Consider the following 25,778-nt stretch of genomic DNA (forward strand, 5'->3'; position numbering starts at 1 on the left):
TTCAAGGTGGTCCCCCTAGGCCCAGGGGTGGTAATGACTTTGGGTCACTAGTGACCTAGGCTGGATTGGAACTCAGAGAGAATGCAAATGACTATCACAAAGCTATCAGAACCTGTTAAACCAAGTTCACAGCTCAGTTCTAGAAATGTTCCAGTCACTGCTAAACAAACAAGAATCCGCGTTAGTCGCAAATCTCAAGAGCAGGCAGCTCCTCCTAGTGAATTCCAGGCTGTTTTGATACAAGCACCATGCTGCCTTTTCCCGTTAGCAGTGAATCAGACATAAATGCAGCAGGCCTGTGCTAGGAGAAGGGGACATTTTTTTTTTGTTCATGCAGAAGAGGGGCAAGGTAGCACAGAGCACTGATATTGTACAGTTGGAAAATGAGGGAGGATAAAATATAGAGAGACTGAGGAAAGAAGGAATAGAGAGACAGAGGAAGATGACCAAAAGGAGTGAGCATTTTTCTCTCCCCTTCTTTTGCATTCTGTCATTTCCCCTGTGACACTAAGCACCCCTGTATTCACCTCCTCCACACTCTTGTAATAATCTTAGTACAAAACATGCTTTGTGAGGTATCATTTGAAAACTAATAACTGACTGATTAATATTCTTGTGTGTACACAGGTAAAGGTATATGCTAGACTTATGACTAAAGTGTGTTTAAACCAAGCAGGTCTGCACTAGACAAAGGAACATGTTTTCCCTACCTATGAGTTACTTCCAAAGTACTTTGAAAGACAATGAAAATGTATTTACATATCACCTAAACAGATCCATCAAGTTAATAACGGGTGGAGGCAAACCTCACACTAACAAGTGGGATAGGAGACACCCAGCAGGAGAGGGAAGCTTGGTGTCGGTTTTACTTGTCAAAGACTACATTGTAAAAGGTTTACTAGTCTAAAGACAGTGGGTGGGTGGGACTTCAAGCGATAAGCAGTTGAATCAACTGATTGTATACAATAGTACTGTGTTATAAAAGTGTACAGAGAGATCTTTTATGACATGCTGGTGATTAATATCATTGTGAATTATACGCACTAACACTACATAAGGCATTACTGATACTCATTGATATTAGGCTTTCCAATCTGGGGAAAAACAGGTTCCCTCCCAGGCAGGAGAGAAGGGAGCTGTTTATCTGTTGTGATGAGGTGTTCATCCCACACCAGACCTGAAGGGATTAAGGTAGCCTAGATGGGCCAATTAACTGCATAGGCTGCACCTGGAGGGAAGCCAGGGCTCCATAATGCTTAATTAAGGATGAAGCTCACCTGGGCAGGAACAACCAGGGCTTCTATAAAGCTAACACCAGAGGGGGCTATAGGCAGAAAATCTGCAGTCACTCTCTGACAGGAGAAAAGTATGTTAGAGGTTGCATGATCTGGCAAGAAGCCCAAGAGGAAAGCAGCCAGGGGGAGCAAAGGAAGCTCAGACAGGTGGCAACCCCAGAGGTGCCAGAAGATAGAAGGAGGGAGTAGGACAGAGCCCAGGGAAGGAGCAACCAGGTCTGAGAGAAAATAGACCATAGTTGTGGAGCATAGGGTCTGTGAGCTGGAACTTGGAGTAGATGGTGGGCCCAGTTTCCCCTACCAGACACTGGGGAAGTGGCACAGCCTTGGACATAGGATGGAAGACTACCTGGAATAGCGTATTCAGAGAGACATTGACAGACCCCGGAAGGGGAGGACTATAGTGACCTGGCCGGAGGGCCAAGTCACAAAGAGGGAGCAGCTGCGTCACAAGGAAGACTACTACCCTGGTTTCTGGAGTGTGAGATTGAGACAACAGGCTGAGTGACTGCAGGAAAGAACATCCAACCATTGGCAAACTAATCCCCAGGTTAGCCATGAGGAGGTATGCCAGCAGTGAGTAGTGAACCTATTACACCGGTCTTCTAGATAAATTAAGCATGGTGGAATCAAAACAATGGAAGCCCCATTTACATACAGGGGGATGAGAAGCCCATAGGAAGGGAATAATGGCATGAGCTCATCCTGCATCTTGAAACAGTCATAGAACTTTGGAAGATATAAGCAAGGACAGAAGCCATCTTTGGCATCCATGACTAGAAAGACAAGAGAACAGAGCTCTTGGCATGCTAAGAAAGATGGGTCCTTCAACCAAGCTGGGGCTGAAGTCTCTGGAACTGACTATAGGTGAGAAGCCTACTTAGGCAAAGATCTTTTACCTAGGAAGACTACAGAAACCAGCCCTTTATGCTTTTGAAGAAGGTCCTGACCGAGAAAAAGTTAGTCAAGACTGGTGAGAGAAACCATCTTGAACAAAACCTGTGTCTTACTCTGCTAAGTTTAGACGCATGTTTTCACTTTTATTTGCTTGTGACCCTTTCTAACTTTATTCCAGTTACTTGGCATCACTCAACCTATGACCTATTATTCATACATTTGTTTTAGTTTTACTATGAACTAACTCAGTGCAGTGTTAAATGAAAGGGTGTATTTACCCCAGTGAAGCGGTAGGTTATGTTTTTAGAGGAACAAATGGACCTTATTTCTCTGAACAGTCCAGGAGAGGGCTGGATATTCTACAATACACGACTTGGGGGAAATGTGGGACAGGGAGCTTGTCGGGGTCACTTTGCTGGTTTTGTAATCAAGGCTGCTAGCAGGCAGAGTGGGGCTATAGACAAGCTGTTGGGTCAGAGCCACTGAACAAGGGCTGTTTAACACACAGACACTCAGGCTGTGACTTGCAAGTTGGTAGGCTGGTTGTGAGCAGTCCAGGCTGGGAACTATAACAGCAAAGCATTGTGAGGTGTGCCCTGGGTTGCAGGGCAAATAGTGACGCAACCTCTCACTGATCTGGATTGCCGTCCCCACCCCCTCCGGACCCATCACACCCTCCTCCTGTTCTGCCCCCTCCTCACAACCAGAGCACCCAAGAATGAACTTTCACTGGGGTAGCAGCAGAAATGGGGAAGGGTATTGCAGGTACAAAAGTCAATCATAACCTCTCCCTTCTCTTTAGTTCACTTGTTTACACTGCCTTAATTTCAAATCATGTTTTATCTAAACTAAAGTCTTTGATCCAAATTCTTTTTATCACCTAATTAGGGACCATGAAGCTGATTGTTTGCTCATCAGCAATTCCTTTCCTCTAGAAATTGGGATGCTGCCCAGATCTTACCACCTTCGGAGCAAAATATCAGACCTCATTTCTTTCCAAAAGGGCAGTGCTTGAAGAATGGCCCAGCAGCATTTCAATAATCACCAGATAAACAACCCAGCACACCCACTAATGCTGAAAGAGGATAGATGATTGGAGAATACAATGCAAACCAAATAGTTTTAAATTAGTGACCAGATATTATTGTGATAGGTATCAACAGGCATACCTGCATGTTTGTATATTATGTCAGACTTGGAGAAACAAGATGGGTGAGGTAATATCTTTTATTGGACCAAATTCTGCTGGTCAGAGACAAGCTTTTGCACTTACACAGAGCTCTTCTTCAGGTCCAAATAAAATAATCCAATCAAAAGATATTCCCTCACCCACCTTGTCTCTCTAATATTCTGGGACCAACATAGCTACAATAACTCTGCAAGACTCTGAGAAGTTACTTTACACATTAGACAGAACATGATTATATAGGTCTATGTTGTACGTTGTTTTTTCAGTTAGGTATGGTTCCTCTGTCCCCTACCTTCTCCCTGAAATGCCTGTTTTCTGCTGAAGCTGACAAGAGTAATGTCACAGCCTCGCCAATTTCATTTTTATTTTCAGTCAGAAGTAAAGCCAAGGACCTCAGTACTTCCTGCTGAGGTGGAAGACTGCTGGAGGTTAGCTCAGCTATATTCTGTAGCAGTTTTTCATCTTTTAATGTCTGCAGCTTCTGAACCACTGAGGCTAGAATGTAAAAGAAAGAGATGTCAATATTCTCCTTTTGTTCATTTATTCTCCCCATGTGTTATGTTGCTCCTTTCCACTTAAAACAGCTATCCACTGGCACAAAGGAGAGGTGAAAAATTCCTGCTTCATTGAGTTGCCAGCACTGCAATGCTCTGACTTGGAGTGTTTTACTTTTTGGGCTGTGTATCCCAGATACTCTTGCTGAGAACTGGCATACGTTCTCCACAGGAGTAATGTGTATGGATGTGCTAAATGGGATGTTAGGTATCTTATTCCGAGCCCAAAGTGAAATCATCAGATCTTACTGCAGCTAGAAAACCCACGTTCTAATCAGTGATTGTAGCAAGGGAAATTTTAATATCCTACGGGGAGAGTTGAGTTTGAGGCGTGTTTTCCTTAGGCACTTTCCATATCTAAGACCACATGACTCTTGAATGGAGTTTACACTGGACACTGATATCGGATTATAGTAATAGTGATGTTACATTGGTTATTAGTTTTTGTTTTGTTTTAGAAAAGTGACTAGACTCATGAGAGTGAGTGTCTAATAGCATTGGCTTCAGCCAGCCACATTGAGAGCAGGCTTTGTGCAAGCTTCTCCACACAGCCCCGTGGAAGCACTATGGGGGGAGGCCTTGCTTTGAGTCCGATCTTCTCCTCTGCTATATATTGGTACCAAGGACATCATGTGCCAGTTTTTCCTGCCCACTTATGTCCATCTCTGCAGACAGCCCCTCATACGTGCCTCAGTACTGAACATCTCTCCTATCCCAGTCCTTTGGCCTCTGTTGAATAAAAGCTGGCAGCTATGCCAAGATGTGCTACTATGACATGTAGAACAGGGGACTAGGAGTCCCCCCTCAAACTCCATTTCAGATGCACAAGATTAACAACTGAAATTCACGTTTCCAGGAGCAAAAGTCTAGAGCATGATGGGCTGGGTCCCAAGAGGTGCCAAGTGTCTGTTGCCCTGTTGAGTTTGCAGGGCCAGGTCTTCTGAAGTGCTGAGCACTTCTGGCAAGGCACAGAGTTTGCTCAACTTCCTCAGCACTTCCCAAGAGGGGCTCAGCACTTCATGAGATCGGCCCAAAAGGGATGATGGGCACAAAGAGACTGAAATCAGTAAAAGCTGTGGGCACTCGGCACCTTCCAAATTTTGGGACCAAACCAACAGTACCATCCAGCCCTAAAACAGTTCTTTCTACACACTTGTTTTTAATACTCATGAGCATGTAAGGGTGGGGAGGGGGGAGTGTCAGTTGGACATACCCGCCCCTTTCTTCAGTATACACATGTGCCACTGCAATCCTATTCAAACACCCAAGGCAGTTGTTTCCCTCTTTTCCCTGTTGGTTAATGAAAAATCATGCCAAGAGCTGAATTGTTTTATCTGATGCTCAAAAGCACCTTGATACATTTCCCTTTTACCAGCCAGAACTTAAACACTCTACCTTCTTTTGCAAGTTGCAACAAATAGCTTCCAAGGTCGCTAACGCCGTTGCTGGCAAAATAATTGTAAAACTGAAAAACCGTTAGGATTTCAGAGGACAGACTGGATGAGAGGACTGGTTCTGTTCGGTCGAGGATCTGAGACAGCAGGATTCTGAATACTACGTGCAGCAGGAAAAGACAAAGGAACATTGTATTAACAAGAGCAAAAAACTTTAGGCAGAGAAAACACTGCAATTAACTCGGTTCAACACTTTAAAACATGAAAGAAAGGTAGAACTTTAAAAAAAAAAAAAAAAGACCCCCCAGCATCAGTATTTCTAATCTTCACTAAGGGCAACATTGTCCTCTCTCTCTGGTCCTCATCTGTGTAATATCTGAGCTCCTCACAATCATTAATAGATTCTATCCTGATGAAACCGTGTGAGGTAGGGAAGAACTATTGCCAACTTCCAGAAGGGGGACTGAGCTGTTTGTGACTTGCCCTACATCACACAGGGTGTCTGTGGCTGTGCCAACAATTGAAACTCTTGAAGCCAATGCACCACCCTGTCCATTAACCATCCTTTCTCTCCACCTGACAGTGCATTATTAAACAGAGGACCAAATGTTGTGCCCAGCTGCACCTCTGTAATACCACGGAAGTCAATGAAATTGCCTAGGGGTAGGAGTTGGCCTGGAGCATGGATCTTTTGCTATTTTATCTTCATACGCAAAGCTTCTATTGACATCAGTGTGAATTTGGCAGGCAGAACAGGCAAGAGAATGACATGGGCAGTGCAAATAGAGAATTTCCCCCTAATATCTGACTAAACTAATAAATTATCAGATCTAGTCATCCTTTTTTATTTTAATAATCATATGGACTTTAAAAACAGTTAATTTCTTTGGGTTTACGATTTTGGGCAAAATCTTCTGACTTTATAAGTTGTGGCAAAAACATTTAAATCAGTTACTCTCAGGTAAGGTTTTTGAAACACATCCCAGTTGACTTCCATGCGATTGAAGAGTTGTAACTGAAGATGAGCAAAACTTGGTCTCCGCATATTGGCATTTTTCAGAAGCCCACTACAAGACAGATCCACCTTGACTTGTGGGTAGAAATTTTGTTTTTTGAAGAATCTACCTGTTTCTGCAAGTCCTGGGCACTCTTCATTCACAGCTGTGGCAAAAGTGACATCCAGCTGCTTTATCATCTTGTCTGCAGAGGTATGATACACCCCTGTGGGACCCATGCACTTAGTCCAGAAAGACAGCAGTGATAGCTTTTTATGAAATTCTGGAATTGCTGGGGGGAAAAACAAAACAAGTGAAACAAAATCGCAGAGATCAGATTGCTGTGTTAGTATAACAAAAACATAAGGGTAGATAAATACTTGTTCCCACCCCACTGCTGAGTAGTCAACTTCCCAATGCACAGGAAGTGCTAGCCCTTAGAGGCTTTTAAAGTGTTTTGGCTTCCCAAATGATGAAAGCAAAATTGCTTCTGATCCAGTATTGGGAACTGGAAAATAGTTATTTAATTACCATTAAGTAACAAAGAGATGTGAGGTAATAGTGTGAACACTGGACTGGGAACCACAAACTCCAGAATTCTAAACCTGGTTCTGGCACACACTCCTTTTGGGGCAACTCACCTAAGTGCTTTGCCTCTGTTTCTTGATCAGCAGAATAATGCTAACAATATTTGCCTAGTCCACTGGGCTTGTGAGGGTTAATAATATTTGTAAAACTCTTTAAAGATGCTACAGAACTGCTAAGTGTTAATCAATAATGGTAATTAAAAGTAGTCTCCTAGAGAAACTATTGAGAGACTGTGTCATGCCTCTGATCCTGTAAACTAGAGCTCCCCCAAATAATCTCTGCATTCTGGACAAGGAGAGGTGGAGGAAGAATCTGGCTTCTCAGAGGAGACGCCACACCAGTTGCTTTGGCAATACCTTTTACTACTACAACCATCTGCTTTTTTGTGTGTGGTAGAGGAAAGGAGGCACATTGGAAATAGGGAGCATCTCTCCCTTCTCCCCTTGCCTTTCTGGATATCCTACCTTAGCCCAGCCTGAGGTCTCCTGCCACCATCTGTTGACTGATACCAGTCAGTGTCCATTTGCAACTGTGTGTCAACCTTTAGTGCAATGGAATTTACTAAAAGTCAGACAAATCACTGCTTAGGAGGACTTACACACACACACTCTCATATGCCCAGCCTTTCCAAAGAGCAAACCCCCATATTGCTACTTACCTTCAGTTATAGAGATGATGTTCCCCATGTTCTCACTGCTGATCTCTGCAAGGTTCTCTACTACTACGATCTCCTTGGACAGTTTATCCAGGAGGTTTCTTACAACAAATGGAGTTTTACCAGAGAACACAATTTGCTAATAAAACAAGGGTAAAAAATAAATAAATTACTGAACCCTACTAAGAGTCCTGAAGACGTTTCAACTTGCTGAAATAGTCTGATCTGAATACAGATATTTTTAATCTGTAAGAACTGCAGTGAGAAACTGGTTGTACTGTAGAACCTCTGAGTTAAACACCTCAGGAATGGAGGTTGTTCATAACTGAACAAAACGTTATGGTTCTTTCAAAAGTTTACAGCTGAATATTGACTTAATGCAGCTTTGAAACTTTACTATGCAGAAGAAAAATACTCATTTCCCTTTATTTTTTTTAATAGTTTACGTTATACACAGTGTACTGTATTTGCGGGGTTTTTTTGTTTTTTTGTTTTTGTCTCTGCTGCTGCCTGATTCTGTACTTCCGGTTCCAAATAAGGTGTGTGGTTGTCTGGTCAGTTTTTAAACTCTGGTGTTTAACTCTTGAGGTTCTACTGCATAGTATCTCCTTAAAGCTTCTGTGCATGTATATTTTGCAGTTGTTGCACACTGTTTCTTAAGGGCCCAATTTTTATGCCTATACTGAAATACCTAAATACTCATTTAAATAGCAAAGTGCTGCTTTAGGCACCTAACTCCTTGCCCTAGTCTTAAACTCTATGGAGAGCATTAGATCATCTATTCGACCTCCTGCATAACATGTGGAGCCCATAGAATTTCATGCAGTTACTCCTGTATTGAGCCCAATACTCTTCCTTATTCTACATGGCTGGGATTTAGCTCTCTAAATCAGCACAATGAAAGAAGCAGGACTTGATTTCCATTCTAGCAGTGAGCCTGTGGCCACTGGAAGTAGATGTTAACTGTCTGTGTGGGAATGAAGAGCCTAATGCAGTAAATGAGGCTCCAATATACAGTATTCCAATACAATAGGAAAACACTGATGTTCTCCAAAGGAGGCACCCTTCAGGAAGCAGAAGATCCTGGGACAAGTTTTTACTTTGGTTAGGGAGGGAAACCGTCTTGGAATGTATAACTATCCAGACTTGGTTCACACAGAGACTGGACTTCAGTGCAACATTCCACTGTGCTCGCACATAGAGTCCAAAGCAAAGGTAGCATTTTACAATCCCTGCATTTAAAGAATCATCTTGGTTTTATACCCAAAATACCTTTTGCTTTTAAATAACACACACATCTTGGTTGACTTCCAATGGCCTGGGGTTTAGCTAGAGTTAACAGTGAATGAATGGGCTTCCATGTCACCTCTGGAAATCTTAAGTCACATAACAAGGCTGCCCTGCAGCTGCTCTGAGTGTGGAGTAGAAGTCAGTGGCAGGATCAGTGCCAGGATTTGGGTCCAACGGGAAAGTGAATTGAGTGGTCTGCACTTTCTGTAGTGCACACCAGTAGTTCACGTCACAACTGCCCTATAGTTGCAAGTCTTGCGCTCAGCTCAGAAGAGGGCCAGGACTGGCATAACAGAGGTCTGGCAGGTCACGACTGAGGCACATTTGAAGAGCTACATTTGCAGAAGCTTTCTTGGTGTCAGCCAGCCCCTCAACTGGCTCAATCTAGCAGTACTCCTGCCTTGCTTTCACCCAGTACTAAATTCGCCCACCAATTTAAACCCTAAGTAGCTGGCACACAAATGCCTCTAGGAATATTATAAAAATATAACCAAAAAGAGCAGTTGTACCTGAATGAGCTGTGTACAGTACTGCAAATGCTTAACTATTGTGATATCAAGACTCTCATTCCCTGTGGTCAGTGGGAGAGGACTTCCAGCTACACTGGTCCCAACTCCTGTGTCTTCAGTCAAAGCTTCACTGAGGTGCCCTCTGGCTTCTGGGTGATCTGACCTGTAACTGTTAATGCAGGAAGTTGGGTAAGGAGTTGATTTTCTTCTCATGCAGACAGAGCACGTTAACTCAAAATGACTAACATCAGGCACAAGAAGAATTGCTGCAAGCAGTGATCTGTAACCAAAGAGCCCTTGATAAGCCAGAAACCTTTTAATGAATACATCATATCTTAACTTGGCAGTAACATTGTGTAATGAATGTGGAATGATTGTACACATTTAAAAGACAAATTGCTTCCACAGTGGTCTACTTGTTTCTACAGAACAATGCCTCTTTTGTGGAGAACTCACCAAGAAGTCTTTGAAATTTGACCTTGTTAGCACTTGTTATTTTTTCATCTGTTGACATTATTAGTTACCAAATTGTTCTGGATTAAACTGCATTATTGATTTGTGGTTTCTCAAAAATTAAACCATTAAGAACTAATTTATCAGTGTTTTGCAGGCACCAGATTTAATTGTCAGTAAAAGAAAACATGGCTGGAATAAGAGACATGATGGTTTCATCTGCTGTTTTAGGCATAGTGTGTATAACAAACAGTTCACCATATTTTTTCCACATGATAATACTTATTCTCACTGTGTTTAAATCATTTCCATTTTCTTGTTGTTGCACCAATGTTCTCTCATGGTTTGAAAGTAGGGCTCGATTCTGATTTCCAATATGCAAACACACATTTACATGTTTTAAAAATCACAGCACCTGCACTGCTTTAGGCGGATGCTCTAAACTATGCATTCAAATTCACCCAAAATCAGAGTAGGAACTGAGGCTGCTTTCAAAGTAATCTTTAGGAAAAAAAGGAAACCTTTTCATTTTAAGCCAATTCACTTAACTCATTGCTATGGTGCATCATAAGCACCATAGCACATACATATACACTGACTCTGCAGGCAGCTTTGTCATTCACATCAGCAGGAGCAGGATGAATTTAATAATGCCTAGGTTAGCAAGCAACGTAATTTATATAATTTATTTCCACGTTAAGTCCAAGGTTTTTTTGGGGGGGTGGGGGGAAGTATGCAATGAGGTGGTTCTTCTCCTCTTCGCCCCCCCCCCCCCCCCACCCCCCATGGCAGAATGGTGATTGCTTGTTGTGCTGGAAAATCCCTTACAAGTGCTATGATGGGCAGTGGGAAATGTAGCTTCCCTTTTAGGAGACCGCTGTGTGTTCTTTGCTCCTTTTGCAGTCATAGTTGCAGTGTGTAGACTTTTTGGGTCATGTTTTAGTTCTCCTCAGGTTACAAATGTATATATGAGGATCTAATGATAAAACACAGTCAGCTTCACAAGGTGACATGACAGCACATAACAAACACACAACTACTTCTCTCACAAAGACAGTGGTGGAATGAGGGCATGTAACATGCAGGCCATGAACAAGTACCAGTCATTACTCTTGCATTCCAAAGGAAACCTACACCATGCTGTTTAAATCTGGCCCTGTGTTACTGTTACTGACAATCCTAATCCACTGCAAAGATTTATTGGGCTAGAGAGAAAAGACAGGGGTGGGAGGAAAAACAGAGAGGAATTAGTTACTAAATCCAAACCAAGGAAAACCAGGTCCAAACCTATATCAAGGAAGAAGCTCTGCAGATTTTGATCTCTAGTATGCCAATTTATTACACTTCCCTTTTGGGGGACAGAGTGTAGCTGTTTGAACAAGAAAAATTGATACCTGCATTTGGAGTGTTTCAGGTTTGTTAACCACTAGAAAACCTCTTGATTTATAACCTCAAATATCTAGTTTCATCTTCCTTGAATAACGTGTGCACCAGGATCCTCTGTTAGTGACAAAGAACTAGTGTAGCAGCTTGCCTTGAGAACTGCAAGCTGGCTGTCACTATTGACTTACCTAGTCTTCTCAGTCTCAGTGTCTGAAAATACTGAGTCAGCACCTCCTCCACCATTACAAACCTCATCACTTCCACCATCCTCATCATCAAAGTCAGAGGTGTTCAGGAAATCAAAGCTTTCTAAAGCACTTTCAACTGTTAGACTGACACTGGAGGACCTGCTTCGGTTTACTGCTGGCTTGCACTGCAAAGGCAGAACAAACCAATGAACACCAAAAATATATTTAACTACTGAAAAAAGGATAACACTGAAGTTTACAACTTTTTATATGCTTTAAAACTTAATTTTATTGGATTATATTAATTTCAAACCTTCATAAGAAATACAGTCAAAGTCTGCACACTGAAAAAGCTCCAAATAGAAAACATGTCAGGGGTTCAACTCTGTCCTACATTTCACTTAAGGTCAAGTGAAAAGATCTTCGATGGCCTTAAAGAGGACAGTGTGTTAATTAACATGTGGGAGGCTGAAAACGTAAGGCACGTTCCATAGCAGTAATTTTAGGTACAGAAGCTTAATTACATGCATTCATTTAAGCTGTACTGGGCCAAATTCATTCCTGGGATAACTCCAATGGAGTTTAAACCTGGTATGAATTTGGTCCCATCTCTCCAGATTACTGTACAGGACTGGAATCAGGAGGAAAGCAAGACATTCCTCTATCAAATATCGTGGTACTGGACACCCCAGGAGACAGTGCTTTTTAATGATAAACATAATCAAGGAGATTCCTAAAGGCAATTTTATAACCCAGAAAGTAACAATTCCAACCAGAGGAGATGCCTTTTTTTCATCACTAGGGAGGAACTGAGTGAGAAACTCAGAACAACAGGGAGAAAGTGTAAGTAAAGCTTCATGGCCTCTGTAAGAAATCTCTAAGACCCCAATCCTGCATAATGATCCATGCAGGCAGACCTTGTGTTCTGTGTGCAGCCATGCTGAAGTCAGTGGGGCTCTGCATGGGCACAGACTTTTGCTTGTGTGGACCATCTTGCAAGATCAGAGTGTAAGTCAGTAACTTGACTTAGGATCAGCTCCAGCAGTTTTGCACAGCAATTTCTACAGTTTTAGCTATACTCATCATCATCATCATCGACGGCCTGAAGACACAAAGTATGGTTCCAGAACAGAACCTTCCCAAAAGTTGGTATTAAGATTCAGAGTTCTGGTTTTGCCCATTAGTGAGTGATGAGCTAACTGGGAAGTTCAGATCTGATTCCAAAACCACACTTTCCTACAGCTTGGGATGATTTGGAGTTTTGCATCTATGCCATCTGTACATAATATTAATACTTTAGCATTTACAGCATCTTACACCTTCAAAGGCTGTATAAGCATTAAACAAACAATCCTCACAACACCCCTGTGAGATAGGTATGTGTTATCCAGCCTTTCATTCAGTTTACATGTTTGATGGGCTTCCTGTTCTGTACAAAATAAAACTGTAGCAACTGCACTGTCAATTTTCTCTTCCTGCTGACATAGTCAAGGGAAGCTTTCTTCAGCTAGAACAAGCTTCTGTCTTGACCTTTTGAACGTGAAGTCCAGCAACTCGGTTAGTGACCCCCAGTCTCAATCCTCATGCAAATTAACAGGCTGAATGGCGATCTCAAAGAAGCAGTGGTCTCAAGAGTCCAAGTATTCCACCTGCACATGCATTCTCCCCTCTGTTTCTTTGTATGATATGCTTCACAGAGAGAGAAAATGAGTATTTTCCCCTGCCTCAGTACTGTTCTGACAGCTGACCTCATTTGCACAAGCAGCAGAGCAGCTGGGAAGTTCAAAAATAACTGATACTTGTAGTCTCTCATGTACAAATCCACTTCGGAGTTAGTTCAGGGAGTCAGAGCAGGAGGAACGGGCTGTCAGAAAAGCACTTAACTTGGAAAAGTATCATGTAGCTGTAAATGCCAATGGAAACACAGATGTTAAAATGGTAACGCAAAAGGACAACCTCTCCCTCCTTTCCTTAGTTATGCTCTTCTTCAATTATGTGGTTAATTCTACACTACTCAGATCATTCCAACAGACCGCCTGGCATAGGAATATGAAGCATTTGAAAGCAGTTATTCCCAATTAACTCTGTCCTCATGATAAAGAATCATGAATATCTTCTTGTGGGGAAAAAATGTGCATCACAGTGATTAGTGAAGAGCTGTGAAACAAATCTAAGGTTAAGACATTATGTACTGTAACATATGTAAAATACTTTTTCCATTTAGCTTCAGTCTCATTCATAGACTAATTACAGGATTTGTAACATTACTTAGTCCTGCCTTGAGTGCAAAGGACTGAACCAGAAGACCTCTCGAGGTCCCTTCCAGTCCTACACTTCTGTGATTCTATGATTTAGATACTTAGGGGTGTTAGTTACAAAAGAGCCTACATGATTTAAGAGCACAAGTCCCAGTAACTTTCAGTAGACCTTGTGCTCCTAAGCCACCTAGACATTTTTGAACAATTCCACTCATCCAGTTATAGGGCCAGAACTTCAGCTGGTATAAACTGGCAGAGCTCTATTGACGTCAATGAAGACATACTGAATTATAGCAGCTGAGGATCTGGCCTGTAGATTTTTACGGATAGAAGGGACTGCTGTGATCTGACCTCCTGCATAACACAGGTCAAAGTTTCACTAAGTAATTTCTGCAGTGGGGGAAATTTATTCAATTATTTGTTGATTATGATACCCCGCTACTTTTTCAGCTTCTATCTAATTAAATTAAAATACAAATTACTCAAGAACGTAAGGGAATAGTAACCAAACTGCAAACAACAAAGCTTAAAATGTGCCTCTCTAAAGAGATGGTTGGTCAATCAAGGTTGGAGCGAATCAGTTGGTTTTAGGTATTTTCCCAGTGAGCTCTTGATAACAGACTGAAAAAATTGTACTTTGCTGTTTACAATTAATAGGGCCGCTCATACTCATTCAGATTTTCTTTATGTTGATGTATTCTGAAAATATACTTACTTTGAGAATATCGTCCAGATGCATCACCTGTTGGTCCAGGTCCTGAAATTCTTTATACTGTTCCTTATGTGGCTCAAGGGCTAGGAGAAGCCCCTGAAAGGCATCTTCTAAGCTTCCATCTAAATAAGACTTGTATCCTTCTGATTCGCCACTTATTGATCCCTCACACTGCAGCCTTTCAGGTGTCATTGGAGCCTCTGCGGAGGTGAGCCTTTTTACCAGCTGTTTGGTGATGTTGCCTTCATAGGTGTCCAGTTCCACCGGTTTCAACTCTGACACGTCATCTGTCTCCTGTAGAAGTGACACTGGGACACTAGAATCTATAAACAGGTTATCACTCCCAGGGCCTGGAGGCTTTTGGTGAACTTCAGAGGCTACTCTGGAACTTTTCTTGTTCTCATGTACTGGTGTATGCTCTGGCTGTGACTTCAAGTCTTTTGACTCAGGTGTAGAGTCCAGGGACGAGTTTGTGCTGGAACTGTCCATCGTTGGGTTTTTTGAGGATTTGTGCTCTGGAGGTGTGACAGTAATTTCAGGACTGGAAGGGTCAAGGGCAGAGGCGGAATCTACAGTGATGGGTGGGGGAGCACAATCTCCATTGGGTATATCGCCAAAGCTGAAAGATATTGGTCTTTTCTCCGTGCCTGCCATCCCATTTTCAAAGATGTCGTCTGGCGAATTGGACTGCAAAGATAATGTAAACTTGTAAAAATAAAACACAAGGAATGCATCACACACGATACACGTCTGTGTAAAAGAGAAAGAGACACACAAATTCAGCCCTGGCATAAGCTGGCACATCTCCTGCGCATTTCAGTGGGAGTGCTACCTGCTACATCAGGTCTGGGAAACTTGGTCAGTATCTTTTCTGTTGGCAAACTAAAGTGAGCCCACTATTGAGTGTGACACAACAGTAAGATCTGAACAGGTATAATTGGATTAATTCTCAGACAGCAATTTAATTTGCATTATTCAGTTTACTACTTCACATAGAAAAGCTCTGTTCATTGTTGTATTATTACAGTTCTTTTGTGCAGGTCTGTACTCGTTTAATGATTGCTCAGACTTCCTGTTTTGTTTTTTCCATTTCTAAAGCAATAAAAAATATCCCAGAATCACAACACTGTTTAACTAGCTCATGTTAACGTTTACTATTACATGATTTTCAGGGACACAATCTTACTCATGCAATACTTTTGACAAAAAAATTAATGTATTTGTTATACAAAGAGTAACTGGTGAACATAGGTCACATAGAACAGTGGTCACCAATGCATCGATCGCCTCTGGAGCCTCTGCCAGTTGATTGCGATCTCTGGGCTGCTAAAAGTCCAGCGAAGCAGCGGGGCTCAGACAGGCTGCCTGCCTGCCGTGGTCCCATGTTGCTCCCGGAAGTGGCTGGCTGCTGGCACGGCCCTGCAGCCCCTGGGAGGGAGGGGGAGGCAGCTCCGTGCGCTGCCCCCCGCCCCCAGCACCGTCCCCGCAGCTCCCATTCAAAAAGTGATCTTGTGCATAAAAAGGTTGGAGACCACTGACATAGAAGATCAAAGATAACAGAGAACTTGCATGATGCTGTTTCCACCAGTTCTCTGACAAACTGACAGGTAGAAGACAGTAGTGTATATAGACGGACAGAATTTTCTGCATTTAGGTCTATGCAGTGGATCTCCGCTCTTCACATTTTACACATGTGCACATCTCTCACTGACCTCCATGGGAGTTTTATACATTGTAGGGGAGCAAAATTTAGGAGCCAAAACTTGCCATACAGATCTGACTGGAGAATTTCACCAGAATGCATTTTTTTTTTTTAAGTGAAAAATAGCCTTTGGTTAGACAAGGCATCAGTAAAAAGGAGCAAAATGTATGACTATCTCACATTTAACTCTCCTTTAGTATGAATAATGTGGCCTTAAAAAAAAAATCTCTATCATCTTCTTCACTATAAATAGGTTTGAGCCATCCTGGAGTTTTAGAACAAATTCTTCTGTTATTTTAACCAATCTTTAAAGTAGATAGTGGGAAATGAAATGTAGAACATTAAAAGGATAAAAAAAAAATCACAGCAAAATGGGAAGTATAAGAATCTCTTCAGAATGACATTGAAAGCCTACAGTATAACGCTTGTCGTTTAACATAGTCCTTACCCTAGAAAGTTTTGAATTGCACGGCAAACTAGCTCACAACTCACATCTGAACACAACACAGATGAAAAACGACAAATATTTTGCTGACAATTTGCTGAAGAAAGCTGCAAGAATGTATACACCATCTTAGTATAAGATTAAAGCATCCAAAGTTCTACTGAACTTTTGCCCAGAGCTCTTTGTATCTGTCATTCTAAGTCTAAATATATTAAGTTCTGTTTTGTTTTTTTTTTTGCTTTTTTCCAAATGTATATACATTTTTAAACGTTCTTTCAGTGCTGGAAGTCAGATTACAAGAAAAATATAGAGCATCGACCAATCTAACTTTGCATCCCTAAAGACGGGTTGTCTGACTATCATTTGTAGCTGAATCTCTGCCCCATCCCTAGATAGGGGCTGTGATCCTGATCCTATTGAAGTCAATGGGAATTTTGCTATTGGCTTTCCTGAGAGCAGCATTGGGCTTATACTCCTAGTCTCTCCCTTGCAACCAGTCAGCAAACTAGATGATCTGTGATGCTAAAGATCAAACAGAGCATGCATGGAAATGAGAAAGCCACGTTAGCACTGAAACAATCATTCATTACACACACACGCACAAACACCCCCCGCCCCCCCAGCAAAACTCACATATTGCTCTAGCCCTGCTTTAGGCCTCAGCCTGAGAGATGGCAGGTCACTGAAAGAGCGACTGCGCTGCAGCCTGTCAAAGAAAGTGTCTTGCAGAGCATCTAAAACTGACAACTGCGGCCTGTCTTGTGGAGGATGTAGCCATTTCTTCAGCAGTTAAAGCAAAAGGGGGAGTTAGTTGAATGCATCATAGTTACAGCACTTAAATGGCCAGCTTTAAAGATATTAATTGAGGGTGAAATTCACCTCAGTGCAAGGCCAATGCATTACTTCAATCCTACTTAACCCATCAAAATATGGTTTAAGTGGGACTTAAATGGCACCTTGGCCTTGTGCAGATTCTTTGCATAAGGGTGAATTTCATGCTGAGTTAGATTAAACCACAAACTAGGATCGTTCTAATTGTTTTAAACTGCTATCGCTGAATAGATATACATTGTATAAAGTCTCCTCAAATATCACAAGCAGAAGTATGGGCATCCAATAACTGACCATATTATATTTTATGGTTACAGGAACCTAAACATGCTTTACTTCTAGGCTGAACAGCTGGAAGTGTGTTGCTTTTCATAGAGTTTAACATGGCATAATGATGAAGCTGGGAAAAATGCATTTTAAAGCAATTAAGCATTTACTATTTTGATGAGGCAGTGAGGGTCTCTTTACATAATTATGTGAGGCCAAACTTAACTTACAAAGAATGAGTGATCCTTGAAGGTAGGAGTTTCTGGAGTCCCTTGGCTATACGTGGACATTCTTCTTTGAAGAGCAGATGTCTTGTTCGCATTGCCTGTGGATGGGGTCAAGTCCTCAACATCAAATGGGCTGCAATAAATTAAATTAATTAATTAAATTAAATAATCACCACCTTAGGCAGAATGAGACTGCATCACAATTACAGGGAAATCGTTTCTTTTTTTATTATTCATTTAGTTCATTAGAATAATCTGCACCTGACACAAAAGAAAAGTAAAGGATTTTAGCAGCAAATCTAAAAAGGAGAATTCAGTTTTTAAGTGAAACATTAAAGAAAATCTTGTTCATTAGACAGTTAGCTCAGAAGTGCGATTCTCCTTTAGGATAAAAAGCAGTCCACTGCCAGGAATAATTTTATGTATGCTAATATGATGTGACTCCTACAGCATGAAGAATTTTCGTGCATTTGAGATGACAGCTATCAAAAATAATTAGGAGTAAGGTGCTCTACTATTAATAGAGCTGTTACATCACAATGGAATACAGCAGTTGTCATGATTGGGTTAATGCTTTATTGCATTGTAAGATATAACATACACAAATGTAAATATTAAATACTTCAGAGTTTGTTTAGAGACAACGGGTAGATACTACTTTAAAATGCCATAAAATCTTGCTTTGAATCCTTGCTCTATCATCCTGTGCTTATTATTGCTGTGGGGTGAGCATGTCAAGGGATTTCCCACTACCCTGAAGCAATGTGTCAAGCATGTGAAGGCTAGTTTTTAATGCTCTGGGCCAAATGCTGTTCTTGGTTATTATGCTAGTGTAAATCTCCATAAAATTTGCACCAGTGTAACTGAGATTTTTCACGCATATAAGAAGGGCCCAATTTTGCCCTCAGATGTTTGAGTTTGAGGCAACATCTGTATGGCACCTATATGCCCCTCATCAGTGTAGCATTTGAGTGCCCCAATCTTTAATGTATTTATCCCCATAACACCTCTGTGAAGTGGAGAAGTGCTATTCTACCCTTCGTACAGGTAGAGAACTGAACAAGCACACTAAGACTTTGTATACACTTGAAACGGTATGTAGAGTATGTGCAGCTATACACTGCAGTGAGAGGCTGTGTCCACACTTGTCACTGTGGTGTGTAGCTATAAATGACAGGAAAAGGCTCTGGCAGCGGGGCGGCAACAGGACACTACGCTGCTAAAAACAGCAGTGTAGACGTGGGAGGCACTGCCAGGGCCTGTAGAGAGTAGGGTTGCCAATTTTGGTTGGACATATTCCTGGAGGTTTGGCAACCCTGGTAGAGAGCCATGTAGGGTACACACCCTAAGATACAGGCATGTAGGGCAGTCTACATTATTCTACTCAAGTAAGTCGTGCCTCACTGTCTACACTGCTATTTACACCTGTGTTAGCTGGGCGTGCAGTGTCTATACTCTACATGCCGCCCTAAGTGTAGATGTACCTTTAGTGACTAGCCTCAGGTCACACAGGAAGTCTATGGTAAAGCGGGGGGTCATCACTGTCTACCAATGCTCTTCAACAGGGAAACAAGAGGATATGAGATTCTACTTGGCTTTGAGAAGCTGCTGACCCACTGAAAAGTAAAGCGGTTCTACTTACTACCAGGTAATTTCAAGGTTCAGCTTTATAGTGCCAAGGTCGTTAATGTCAACAGCAACCACCTGAGGCCGAGCTGCAAACAAGTCCTTTGTCTCACAGGTAACACTTCCCACTAGAATGTGAGTAGCAAGTCCTTTAACTTCTGTGACCTGCAAGGGTAAAGAGCAGTAGTATTCGAAACAGGGCCTCATATTCTATTTCAGCTTTATGGGCAGCTTTTAGCAGCAGGTGGCTAGACAGTACAAATTGGGGTGTTTACCTTAATAGAGATCAGCCCAACAATAAGAGGGAGGAAAACCATTTCTTCTCCATCCCAGCTTTGCTTGCCATTCACTTCAATTTTGCCTTTCAATTTCCATCGCTGGCGACCATACCGCATGAAAATCTATGAGAAAGAAAAGTCCTCTTAGTTCCTTGGCATGCATGCTCTACCTGTTCTCAGCAGACAAATGTCAGACAAAGATATGAGGAAAAGGGCAGTTTCTGAAATACACCTGAAGAATAGATGCTATGAATGCTGAACTCTGCTTTCCACCAAACATGGAGGAAAGTCTATGCTGAAGGGACACTGCACTGAGTTTTCACATTCATTTCATAATGTAAACCTGCTCATATAGCACTAGATGTCTTGCAGAAATACTTGCTCCTACCGATCCAGAACCCAGGGCAGAAAGGGAAGGCAACCCCTTAATACCAGAAATCCCTTCCCTCTCAGCAGCTAGGGCTGAGAAAAAAGAGATGGTGATGTCATTAGTAATATTGCATCACTGCTAAAGACACCTGAAAAGATTCAGGGGTCAGATTTGCAAAAACACCACAAGTTGATATGCTTGTGAGAAGCTTGTCCGAATGATTTTAGGTTGCACGGGGAGTCCCGTTCTCTCCTCCCCCCACAACCTCCTCTGGCCAAGAGACCACAGCTTCACTTATCTGCTCTATTATCTCCTTAGCTAGGGGAGAGAATCACAGGGCTGGCTGTCTACCTCTGTTTTCAGGCACCAGGATTCTCTAGGGGCTGACAGGTTCTCTTGGGAAGACAAAGAGGAATCCTGCATGCTCCAAGATTTTGTGAACTCTGTGGCATAAATGTAAGTGAAGCCCCCTAATGCTACATTTTAAAGCAGGGAGAACAGCAGGCCACCCTAGCTGGAGGATCTTGGTATGGAAGAATTAGGCTGCCTGGCCAGTCTTCTATAGAGAGAACCTGCTCCTAGCTAGTGAGCTGTCTGCCCCCTATGGAGGACCTGCCACTGCAAATAAGAAATGGTGACTGGCGGATTAATAAATGGGTTTTGGTAAAAGGGGAGGGAGGAATCTTTTATCAAACTACTTCTAACTTCTGAAAGGTTCTGGTTGGTTTTGATCTGAATCTGATTAAAGTTGACATAAGAATGGCCATACTGAGTCAGTTCAATGGTCCATCTAGTCCAGTATCCTGTCTCCCAAAAGCAGTCATTAATGGGGTCTAGAAACTTTATTTCTGCATCCTGTCCTAGTTGACATGTACCCAGTCAATATGGGGGAGTTGAAATCCCCATTATTGAGTTTTCTATTTTTATAGCCTCTCTAATCAACCTGAGCATTTCACAATCACCATCACCATCCTGGTCAGGTGGTTGGTAGTATATTCCTACTGCTATATTCTTACTATTCAAGCATGGAATTTCTATCCATAGGGATTCTGTGATACAGTTTGATTCATTTAAGATTTTTACTAGATTTGACTCTATGCTTTCTTTCACATATAGTGCCACTCCCCAACCAGCACAGCCTGTTCTGTCATTTCTATATATATTCTGCGCTGGTATTAATGTCCCATTGACATAGTGTTGCTCCAATAGATTTGGTCTATTCAATCTGCACTGACTGGATAAATGAGGCATCTTCTTCCTAGAGGAATTGGAGACTTATGCCAAAAATAAAGTATTGTGAGACATGATTTCTTTCTAAAACAAAGCTAAAGACAGACCTATTGTTATCTTAATAGCCATCATCCAGTACCTTGGGTCTGATCTTGAAGTCTTCACTGTTGACACATTCAGTCATAAAGACAACAGTGGGGCCTTTCTTGCTATATACATGAGGGGAAAGCAGCTCTTTCCAGAGGTGTCACCACAATAAGTTACTTTCAAGATCATGTACAAAGTGATGGAAATTCCCCCCTCCCCCCCCCCATTTTACACTAAGGGAACTGACATGATACTTACCTCATATTGATCTCCAGGACAAAGACGAGCAAAACCAGCCAGACCTAAGAGCAAATGAAATTTGAGATCATTTTCAGAAGACACTCTTTATTTAACACCTTCTTCCCTTTCTAGCTCCCTTTACTTGTATAAACTGAATGCTTAAGACCAGATCAAAACCCTAGCACTCCTTTTATGGCATCAGTGCAGTCATGCCATATGCATCAGCACTTTGTACATCCTTTCTGAGAGAATTGAACCCACCAGTATTTCTTACTGTTTGAGATTCAGGCTGCCTCTCTGGCTTCTATAAAGATCCAACAAATGGCAGAGAAACTGCCGGGTTCATTTTTTGTTGCTGGGCAACATGAGAGTAGGATGCATTGGTAGCTGAGAGAGTAACCCAATCACGGATTTGGTTTGTTTGGTGTTTGAATGTCTGATTTATGCTCCTGGCTGGATTTTAGCTATGAAAACTTCCTACTAGCCCCTCAAATTCTTTAGTACAGCTCTACAAATCAGTTACTAAGACAAGTCCCAAATCTCAAGTATCTTCTGGTGGCTTGGAAATGCATTTCTTAGCCACTACTACAGCCCCAAGAAATGGAAACTGCATCAAGAACCAAACAGCTTTAAAGGAGACATGACATAAGCTTACACTTACAACTTCGTTCTTGTTTCATGATCTCTGTGTCATGGTTTATTATAAATGGTGATCATGTGAAATGAACAAAACTATTTGAATGTAATGCAAGTAGACAACAGTCATGCTAGAGAGATCTTGGATAACTTGCTGTCTGCTAGTTTGCTTTTTGTTTGGTATATTCACTATCCAAACTGGTAATAGGCAAATGACAGTGCATTTTTTCATTCTATTTTTTGCCCAGTAATATTTGTTATGCCACACAGTCAGATGGTGAATTTAATTATAAACTCCTGATAAAACTGAAACAGGTCACCACATTCAGCAACACGCAGCATCCTATATTGACATAAATGGCATGAGATACATGCCATGCCATGTTTTGGGTCAAATTCTGCTCTTGGACACACACATAATTGCAGCAAAGAGTCCTGTGGCACCTTATAGACTAACAGACATATAGGAGCATGAGCTTTCGTGGGTGAATACCCACTTCGTCGGATGCATGTAGTGGAAATTTCCAGAGGCAGGTATAAATATGCAAGCAAGAGTGAGTCAGGCTAGAGATAATGAGGTTAGTTCAATTAGGGGGGATGAGGCCCTCTTCTAGCAGTTGAGGTGTGAACACCCAGGGAGGAGAAACTGCACATAATTGCAACATCTCTAATAAATGCAAATATTCAGTGGAGCATTAGGACTACACACTTTGAATTGCACAAAGAAAACGTAGATCTGCAAGTAAATTGATTCCAATACCATATGCAATGTCGCCTGGTGTATTTTACACACACACACACACACACACACACCACTCATCCATAACCAAGATTATACACCAAAACTGCTCATTTATATTGATGTCACTTCTCTGACAACAATTAAGTTCCACTAATGTAATTGAGAGCAGAATCCAACCTTCGTTTTTACGGAGAGAACTTGGCTTTGAGGCAGTTAGTGAAGTGGTCACTAAGTACATAAACCTGGTGTCTTTCAGGCTTCCAATAATACCGTGTTCTATTCTCAAGTCTTGTCTGTAGGTGGCAGCAATCCTTCACAAGCCTAATTTACCGTTTCAGTAAGAGCTCTTCCTAAATTTAAGAAGTATTTGCCATTTGATATAAAAATCCAGAGAATGCCAGTACTGCCAGCCCAACAACTGTTCAAAAACCATGAGTCAGGCCTCAAACAAATAATGAGATTAATTATTTGTAACCAATCTAGGGGGTTCTTATTTGCCTTTTGCAGAGCCTTCAGGGTTCAAGTTTTCTTCTGTAAGCATGAGGGCTGAAAGCTTTGTATTTAAAAAATAAAAAAGTGGAGATTCCCATGTAACTATATGACTTCAGAAGCTGGGGCTTTAAGAATAATATCTGATATTATCATGAGGCTCACAAGAGTTGGCGTCACTGATAACTGCATTACATTTACTTGCAAACAGTTACCAAACTGAGATACAAATTATAAAGAGCAGGATTCTTTTAAGTTGGGTGACCAGATGTCCCGATTTTATAGGGACAGTCCCGATTTTTGGGTCTTTTTCTTATACAGGCTCCTATTACCCCCATCCCATCCCGATTTTTCACATTTGCTGTCTGGTCACCCTACTTTTAAGATACTTTCTCTTCATAAATACATAGGAGGTCGAGCTACACACTCCAATTCTGTCCCTCTCCCTGCCCATGTAAGACTGTTCCCTACAGCTACCGGACACATCTGCTATTTTTTCACATGCCTAATTTAAATTGTCTCACATGAGGGAACTTCTTCCACTTTCCTGCAGACTCTCTTATCTCCTTATTGGGAAGCTATTGCTGATATTTGGCATAAAAAAGTCTTCAACTTTATTTCATCTCATTACTCCTAATTACACCTCTTTATATCACCCTAAACAATTCTTATATGGGCCCAATCATTATAGCATCTGAGTAGCTTACAAATTAATGTATCCTCTTAACACCTTGGTTAGGTAGGGAAGCATTATCCCTGTTCTACAGATGGGGAACTGCAGCACAGAGAAACTAATACCTCAAAGGTATTAGTTACCTCACTCCCATGGATTTCAAAGGGAGTGAAGTGCCTAAATACCTTTGAGGATCTGTGCCTATGTGACTAACACAAAGTCCCACAGGAAATCTGTGGCAGAACAGGAAATCAAACTCAAGACTCTAGAGTTCCAGTCTTCGCTGCCGTACCCACAAAACAAACCCTCTTTTTAAAAAACAAGAGGTGTTTAGATCCAACCTACTGCAGGTAAACCCAATTCTTTTACTACTGGTTGATCTATAGTTGGTCATTGCGTTAAGAATCTGGACCCAGACTCTTTCCTTTCACTTCTTTAGTGGGTTCTTTGAACAGAACACAGCATATCCTCTACTCTCCCCTGAACACTGGGAGCAGAAGAACAAAGCAGCCCTCTGTCAGGGCTCCTATTGCCTCCCACTTTCTAATTTATTTATTGTTTATAAATAATTTACATTTACTAGCACTATGCTGCTGCTGCTCCCATCTCCATAAAGGTGCTCGTATCAGCTAACTTGGTCTCTGCTGGGCAGCGTCACTGAACATATCTGATGCAAATAAAAACATTTTCTTCAGCCCAGTAGAAAGGGGGGAGAGAGGGTGGTTTAAAACTGCAGCTCCATCTTCGTCTTTGATCGGGGGATTGGCCTACAGCATTTGTTTGAGTGAAGGGACACAGAAGGGCGTGGTAGGGAAAGCAAGTCTGAAAAGCAGTATGAAAGTACTGTAGCTCTTCGTATTACTAGGCTAACCTGGAAGGGCCAAGCCTCTCCTCTGTTGTTGTTTAAACGGCTACAGCTTGATCAAAGTATATTTCCATAGAGGTTGGGAGAGGAATACGGGGAGGCTAGTTTAGTTGATTGTGTGCCATCCCCCAGCACTTAGGGCTGTGACAGTACCTAGAGTACTGGAGATGGGTGGCACTCCATGGCACACATGTGGTGATGTTTAGTACCCCTCCTTTCGACAGGGGAGTTAATCCTGAACGGAAGACTGGCACGGCCATTGTCCTTACTTCGTAAAACGATCATGATTTTTTTTTTTAACATTGTATGTTATGAAAATAGAGCTAAGTCTCTTTACCTTCTGACATTATTGTTCATTCAGTGCAAGTGGAGGAGACGGTGTTACTCCACTGTTATTAATGCATGACACAAAATAAAAGTGATTTGCACTGAAATGACTGGGGATGTTTAAGCTTTTCAGAAATGTATATTTCAGCTCCACCCTCGGATCCTAGGGTTACAACAATGTTGCTGTATCACCTGCATTGAACTTCCCAGAGAAAATTCTCATGATGCATCATTTATCATTTCTCTTCTCCCATTCTTTTATGTTAAGGGTTTCTGCATGTAATCAGGATTTTTAAGTACTCTGTTCCTGATGCTTATTCCTCACTGATGTGCATGGAATGAAAAATCAGGCTGCCATAAAATCCCATTGATTTCACTGGAAG

General features: G+C 41.7%; 1 protein-coding gene across 2 annotated transcripts in view; it reads right to left on the bottom strand.

The window, feature by feature from the left end:
- RIPOR2 (RHO family interacting cell polarization regulator 2) overlaps positions 1 to 25,778 on the bottom strand; it is a 180,873-nt gene that overhangs the window by 10,157 nt on the left and 144,938 nt on the right. The window contains exons 9-19 of one of the 2 annotated variants that reach the window (XM_026660576.2): positions 21,682 to 21,725; positions 19,734 to 19,859; positions 19,475 to 19,623; positions 17,836 to 17,965; positions 14,364 to 15,047; positions 11,391 to 11,575; positions 9,367 to 9,535; positions 7,571 to 7,706; positions 6,455 to 6,616; positions 5,331 to 5,489; positions 3,674 to 3,876 (exon numbers count right to left, since the gene is read on the bottom strand). In XM_026660576.2, coding sequence (XP_026516361.1) covers positions 3,674 to 3,876; positions 5,331 to 5,489; positions 6,455 to 6,616; positions 7,571 to 7,706; positions 9,367 to 9,535; positions 11,391 to 11,575; positions 14,364 to 15,047; positions 17,836 to 17,965; positions 19,475 to 19,623; positions 19,734 to 19,859; positions 21,682 to 21,725 — 2,147 coding nt within the window. Of the gene's footprint in view, positions 1 to 3,673; positions 3,877 to 5,330; positions 5,490 to 6,454; positions 6,617 to 7,570; positions 7,707 to 9,366; positions 9,536 to 11,390; positions 11,576 to 11,722; positions 13,294 to 14,363; positions 15,048 to 17,835; positions 17,966 to 19,474; positions 19,624 to 19,733; positions 19,860 to 21,681; positions 21,726 to 25,778 lie in introns of those variants that run through there. The other variant, XM_026660581.2, reaches the window with a different exon arrangement.

This window comes from Terrapene carolina, unplaced genomic scaffold (assembly GCF_002925995.2).
Source record: "Terrapene carolina triunguis isolate 2854851 unplaced genomic scaffold, T_m_triunguis-2.0 Scaffold58, whole genome shotgun sequence".
Lineage (NCBI taxonomy): Eukaryota > Metazoa > Chordata > Testudines > Emydidae > Terrapene > Terrapene triunguis.